The sequence below is a fragment of the Loa loa genome (assembly GCF_000183805.2).
Source record: "Loa loa unplaced genomic scaffold supercont3.13, whole genome shotgun sequence".
Taxonomy (NCBI): domain Eukaryota; kingdom Metazoa; phylum Nematoda; class Chromadorea; order Rhabditida; family Onchocercidae; genus Loa; species Loa loa.
In genome coordinates this window covers 104,533-111,160 of record NW_018108193.1, presented here as the reverse complement: position 1 = coordinate 111,160, position 6,628 = coordinate 104,533, and the positions used below count along the sequence as shown (strand labels likewise).

Sequence of the window (6,628 nt, the reverse complement as noted above, 5' to 3'; positions counted from 1 at the left end):
ATAATAATAATAATAATAATAATAATAATAATAATAATAATAACAATAATAAAATAATAAAATAATGAAATAATAAAATAAAAATAATAATAATAATAATAGTAATAATAATAATAATAATAATAATAATAATAATAATAATAATAATAATAGTAATAATAATAATAATAATAACAAAATAATAATAATAATAGTAATAATAATAATAACAATAATAATAATAAGAATAATGATAGTAATAATCTGTACACATTTGCAATATTCGTTGTATTGGAATAGCAAAATAATATGTAGTAGTGTAATGTGTATTTGAAGCCAATATGAAGAAATAGTTCTTATCAATCAACAAATGATAGCTTTAACATGCATTTATTATTCATTTCAAATTGTCATTCCTTTTTTTTATATTCATCCAATTATTCGAAACAAATTCATTTCCGATTACGGTAAAAATCGAATTATTCATTCTTTTCCTCGATGAAATCATCGAATAATATAAGTTTTTTGAAAATTATTACAAATTATTTCAAGCAAAATCACTCTCTTAAGACAATATATTTTGTGAATTATGCATTATGCATTCAATCAGTTCATTCATTTCTTTTTCAAACTCTTTTCATTCTATTCTCCAGTGATTTATTTATTAGTACTAAAGTTTAATTGTGAAATATCCTGCCATTATTACTTCTCAAAATTCTATTTCCGGTATTAATTATCGCTCAATAGGTCAGCCTAAAAATTCTAATTTGTTCTAAAATATTAAACTTCATCAGATATCATCATAATGTTTGCTTTATCAGGTTTACAAAAGCTAACAGAAATGGCTAGAGAGAGCAGTATTAGACCGAAGTAAAATGATCGCCCTAGCAGATACCAATCAATTTAATTGTTACCGTACCATTTTTTTTCTGCTATACAACATATTGCTATCAGGTGAAGAGACTATAATAATTTTCTACGAAATAAATTCTTTTTCCCCAGGAAATCTTAGGAAGAGAGTTAGTACTGGATGAGAAAGAGAAAATTATATTCGTATTGACTTCTAAGATATAAAATATTGAAATAAAGATTGTTCCATTTGAAATGAAGCAAACCTGCTTTCGTACAAATTAATTTAATTTGAATTATTTTAATTTGATTTAAACCAAACAAAGTAATACAATTTCAGAATGAATTACGCATTTCCTAATTCAACATTTTGTAAACTTTACAATTAAACTAACCACTCATTTTCATCCATGGAAATACTGGTTGGCTAATTTGTACTGCTCGTTCACTACTTATCACCGGCAAATGTGACGTTGACGCTGGTTGTAAAGCATTATAGTTTGGAAATCTGTAAATTATAATGAAACTTTTAATGAAATCTGAATTACAACAATATTTATATTTCTGAAGAAAAGTTAAGAAACAGAAAGTGTTATGTTCAGAGTTTGTTGTGACGATTTGATCTGAACACGCCGATTAGAAGAAGAAAAAGTCTTTTCTCAAGGGAAAGATTAATGACCAAACTGCTGCTTTCTCTTAAGTCACTTCTCTGAATAGCAAAAGGTCGGATATTTATGCATATCCGCTTCTTCAATGCTTGCCTATGAAATCCTTTCAAGTAACATGAATCCTTTTTCCCGAAAAAATAAGCAATTCAAAAAGTTTCATCGAAATGATGACAAAAGTGACCAATACTCTGTCCCCACGATCCAATCAATTTCATTCCTAGTATTTTGTAAAAATACAAAACAAAATAATCGTATCATAAAATACAGCTAATAGATGAAAGTAATAGGTTGAGAGTATAGCATAAGCGAAAAGGATGACGGAGTAAGATGGGGGGCTTTCGATTGGTTATAGATAGACTGGACTGACTGGAAATGAGTCTATTGAATAAACTAAATTGATGGGAGGGTACCCACAGACCGTGACGACAAACGATGATAATAATGTGGCCTCGACGACGATAACGATAAATTACAATGATAATAATGATTGTTGTGACGATAATGACACGATGACAGCCAGATAACAATAACAATAACAAGACAGTAAGCTTTTTTTTTCCATGTCAAAAATAACAATTAAAAAAAACAATGTGACCTTCTCGGCTTCCTATCCTTTCAATTCTCTCCTTTTTTTTCCCCCGTTTCCTTGTCGTATTTTCCTATGCCATCGTTGATGTCCGGTGACTGGTCAAGTATACGATCGGTGTGTGTGTGTGTGTGCGTGTGTGTGTGTGTGTGTATGTGTGTCTGTGTATACATATATAAAGACAGAATTGAGAGAGAGGAATGATGTGGACGGCGGGAAAGGGTAAAGATGGGTAAAAAGGGGAGAAAGGGGAGGGAGAATTGAAGGAAATTGAAGAGTACATTCGGCCATTATCGTAAACGAGTCGTAAATCGAGCAATAAAATGTGAATTATATATGCAATATAAGAATGGGAAAATTCCAGATATACTGCACATGGATAGTCTATTAATAAAGAATAATCAGTGATATAAATGGGATCTGATGGCTAACAAATATAGATGACCTCATGATAACTTATTCTAGAATAGGTCATTATATAAAGTAAAGTTATAGAAATTATTGAAGATAATCATCGATCCATCCTATCCTTCAGCATATTCTTCATTAACATTCTTACAAAAAAAAATCATTGAATATGATTTAAGTGTAAATAAATGCAAAGAGAGGAGAGTATATGAAGAAGGTAATATGTTACAAGATAATGCATACTGTAAAATGCTAAAAGAAAGAGCAGCAGAATAATCAAATAACTGAAATACTCGATAAGTTAACTGATAAATTGAAATACTTTAAAAGTGTTAATTTTTAAATTAACATAGAATGGCTATAAAATCTATAAGAAAAAACTATAAATAAAGAAGAAAAAGAAGTGATAAGAGAAATAGTGAACAGTTCAACAGATCGTAAATATGCAATAAAAAATAAATTATGTACGTTTATATGGTACAATTTCACCATTAGGGTAACTCTACTTACATTTTCTTCATCCATCATCGGATGTCAACAAATAAATATATAAAGTTTCGAATACTAATTATTGATCTATTTTGTGGTCACAAACTATAAATAAATATAATCAATAAAAGCACTTTTTCTTTCTTTTTTTAGTAATTAATAATTAGTTTACTCATTACAACCTTTGAAAATAATATATTGCAATTTTCAAAGAGTACAATTACGCTTCGCTCGATTCTTTAAGCAATTTATAAAATATATTTAAATTTCGAAAAAAAGAATGTTAAAACAAGTGCTTCCTTAATTTCAAGTTTGATAATGCAAAATGTCGTTTGTAATCATACTAAATCGTTCAAGAGATCAGTTAAGGAATGATAATATATTTACAAGCAAATATCGCATATAAACGTATAACATAATTGTCGTATGATAAGCACTGATTTTTAAAATTCACTGATAATAGTCATACTGTATCGCAACACAATTTATAATTATTGTAGTTTAAAATTAGAATTACGACTAATTTTAAAGTTTTTTTTTTCATCAAGAACAGGTGTGAGAATATTTGAAAGTTTTTATATCTAAAAAATTTATTACTATATTTTAGATTTAAGAACTATTTACTAAAATAAATGCTTCATAATTTTTAAATTTGAAGATATTGTAGTATATTAATCTTACTAAATCGTTCGAAAGAACGAATCCATTGACAACATGTGATTGGGAAGTTACTTAATGAATTTAAATAATTTTTTATTTACAGTTAAATATTACAACAATATAATATAATGGTATGAAGTATTGTATGTACAATCACAACATTACTTCGCAATTCATCACATTCATCTTCTGCACGTTTATAATGAAGTTGTAATTTCGCTCAAATCATTAATCTAGATAAGTACTAAGTTGTCTTTTTTTTTCTATCACAATGATTTAATTATTTCGACTGTAAGAGTGACAAGAATGTTTAGCTGTATCTAATGACAGAGTTATTAGGACATTAGAAGAGAAGAAATTACAAAGTGTATTCTACAGACAATTATATTTTCTCAGATAATCCTTTGATTAGTAATATGTTAATTGACAATAATTTAATTTGGATGAAGCATTAGAGAAAGGCGGGTGACAGTTGAAACCAATCATTTTTCACTACTTCGATTTTAGGATTATAAAAAAAAGAAAAAAAAACCAGTTTACGGCAGTGCAACAACCGTCTATCGAAATATGTTTCATGATTTTTTTTTCTTTTGAAAATATGAAAACTGGAGAAAACGTAAAATTTTAATCATTTTTTAAAATTCTAAATATTTCACTGATGTTTGGTAGGATGAAAATGAAAAGTGTTCTACAAGAAATATTTAATTGATTTGCTAAAATGATCACAAAAGAAATTGTCGGGAAATTTTACAATTTTTTGTTAATGGTTGTACAATTTAAACTTTTAAAAATTTACTCATAAAATGTTGAGATCAAAACTGATTTTGCAGGATAAATACATAATAAAAAAGTGCAAAAGTCAAGCTTTTTCCTGAAATAATCAAAACTAAATGCGCAAAAGTTTCGATAACTTTAATGATAGCAAATTTAGCAATTTCCTATTTCTAATTCAATTCTTTCCATTCATTTTTCCAATATATTATGACTTATTTTCAACAAAAGGTTTTTGTTTGTTTTTCGATTACATGTAATTTGGAAAAAAAGGGAACCTCCTTAAATGACCTATTTCTATTAATGACTTCTATTAATGACATACGGAAATTAAATATATGACCAGGAAAGAAACTGTAAATCAGTTCCAGAAATCCATTCATTTTTATGAACCTAACAGTTTTCCACGTCATAAACAAGAAAATCATTCCTTCAGACTGAGCAGAAAAAAAAAGAAAAAGAAAAATGGAATTAGTTAGAGGTTAACCTAAAATAATATTGTTTAATAAGTAGTACTACTTGTAATTCTCGTATTATTATCATGATCAATTTATGATTGGCAAATGAGATAAGGTAGTGTAAGATGATGAATTTATATTACCAAACTATTTTAATTAAAAAAAAAAAAAAAAAAAAAAGACAAACAGGCAAAACTGTGAATGCTTTGGTTCGAACAAATTTAATCTTATAAAGATCTCAGCTAATACTTAGTCCAATAATTGTCATTTCCATGCATCAAATTGAAGTACTTACTGTTCAAGAGACAATTTCTCAAAGTGATGTGAATTTATGAAAAATGAAAAATACTGGGTCAAATAATTCACCAACATTTTGACAACTCAAATAAAAGTAATGAGAAGGTTAGATGACTTACGTGCTTGACGATTCAACCCATTGCGCAGCAGCTCCAAGCATATTCTTCATATTATTCATATAATTTTGGGCAGGATATAACAACGGATCATATGCTGCAGCTGCAACTGCAACTTTCTGATGCGTAGCTGCGGCACTGGCCGCCTGACTAACGTGTTGACTCCAGTAAGGCTGTACGGTAGGCGAATCATCGGGACTTTGCCAACTGGGATACATCGACGTAAACTACCGTATAATATATTATCCAGCCTGTAAAATTGCTATCCGTTTGGTGTAATATGTTTAGTGTGATCCACTAAGTCCGTAAGATACAAGATCGGAGAATTAACGAGCAAATGCATTTCATTTCATTAATGAGTGTCTGTTATCACATCAAGAGAAATAGGAGGATTAAGCAACAAAATGTCAACATTTATAACGGTAATTAATTATCTCTCATTAAATATCAATTTATACTTAATCTAAAGGAAAAAGAAAACTTTAGATATTGCTTATAATTATTCCTAAAATGTTGGTAAATATCGCTCTTTCAAATGTTTGTAGTTAATTTATATGTCAGAAACACAGAAGGAGAGGAAGGAGAGAGTTACAGGTGAGGTGGTATTAGTGAAGGTGACGAGAAAAAACTTGAAAGCATAAAAAGAAGTGATAAATTCTTGCTTGTTTTTACATGTTTATCAATTATTATAAAGTGTCTATTCTCCTTACGCCACCTTCCAATTATCATTTTCCTTCACGTTTCATCAATTGCCTCCGAAAATGGCGTCCTAAATCATTGACCAATGCAATAATGGGTAATTTAAAAGCAAATAACGGAATAAATTTCAATAAGGTGAAGTAATGGTACCATTTGTGAGGCACCTAATGATAATATAATACGGATGATGATGATGGGGCGTGCTATACTGCCTCTGCCGGGATGGTAGAGCAGGGCGGACTGCAGCATGCAGGGCTTCCTGCAACCCTGCAGGCAGCCCTGTCAATACATTCGTCCTCCGCCTCCTTGTCTCCTTCGTCGTTGTCGTTGTCGTCCTCGTCGTCGTGATGATCGGTCAGAGTAGTACGAGTCCTCCTCCCACTTCCTCCTCCTTTCCATCCCTCTATACCTCCGAGCATCTCCAGCTCGGTTTAACCCTCCTATACTCCTCCTTCATCCTCTCGATCGGTAAGATCAAAAGAACTCCGCCTCTACCCCGTCAACAGCCAATGAGGAAGGAGCCCAAAGGATGTGAGCGTCTTTGATGTATGCCGCCAACTGGCTCCTGAACCCATAAAACAATGTCGTAAATTTTTCTTGAGAGCTCGACTCGTCGAACTGGGATGATGAACTCTTCCTTCTTCTCAT

General features: G+C 30.2%; 3 protein-coding genes across 3 annotated transcripts in view; all 3 read right to left on the bottom strand.

Moving 5' to 3' along the window:
• LOAG_06409 (hox-6c) overlaps positions 1-1,253 on the bottom strand; it is an 11,359-nt gene extending 10,106 nt beyond the window's left edge. Inside the window, exon 1 of the mRNA XM_020447139.1 lies at positions 1,224-1,253. Coding sequence (XP_020302598.1) covers positions 1,224-1,236 — 13 coding nt within the window. The 5' untranslated portion in view covers positions 1,237-1,253. The remainder of the gene's footprint in view (positions 1-1,223) is intronic.
• A 4,027-nt stretch (positions 1,254-5,280) lies between these two features.
• On the bottom strand, positions 5,281-5,539 carry LOAG_03950 (hypothetical protein; the record flags this gene model as incomplete). The annotated part of the gene is made up of 1 exon (XM_003139487.2): positions 5,281-5,539. The coding sequence occupies exon 1, from the start codon at positions 5,497-5,499 to the stop codon at positions 5,281-5,283; it is 219 nt and encodes a 72-aa protein (XP_003139535.1). The 5' UTR covers positions 5,500-5,539.
• Positions 5,540-6,183: 644 nt separating this feature from the next.
• On the bottom strand, positions 6,184-6,628 carry LOAG_03949 (hypothetical protein; the record flags this gene model as incomplete). The annotated part of the gene is made up of 2 exons (XM_003139486.1): positions 6,184-6,399; positions 6,476-6,628. 2 exons carry the CDS (start codon positions 6,626-6,628, stop codon positions 6,184-6,186), a joined length of 369 nt encoding a protein of 122 aa, XP_003139534.1.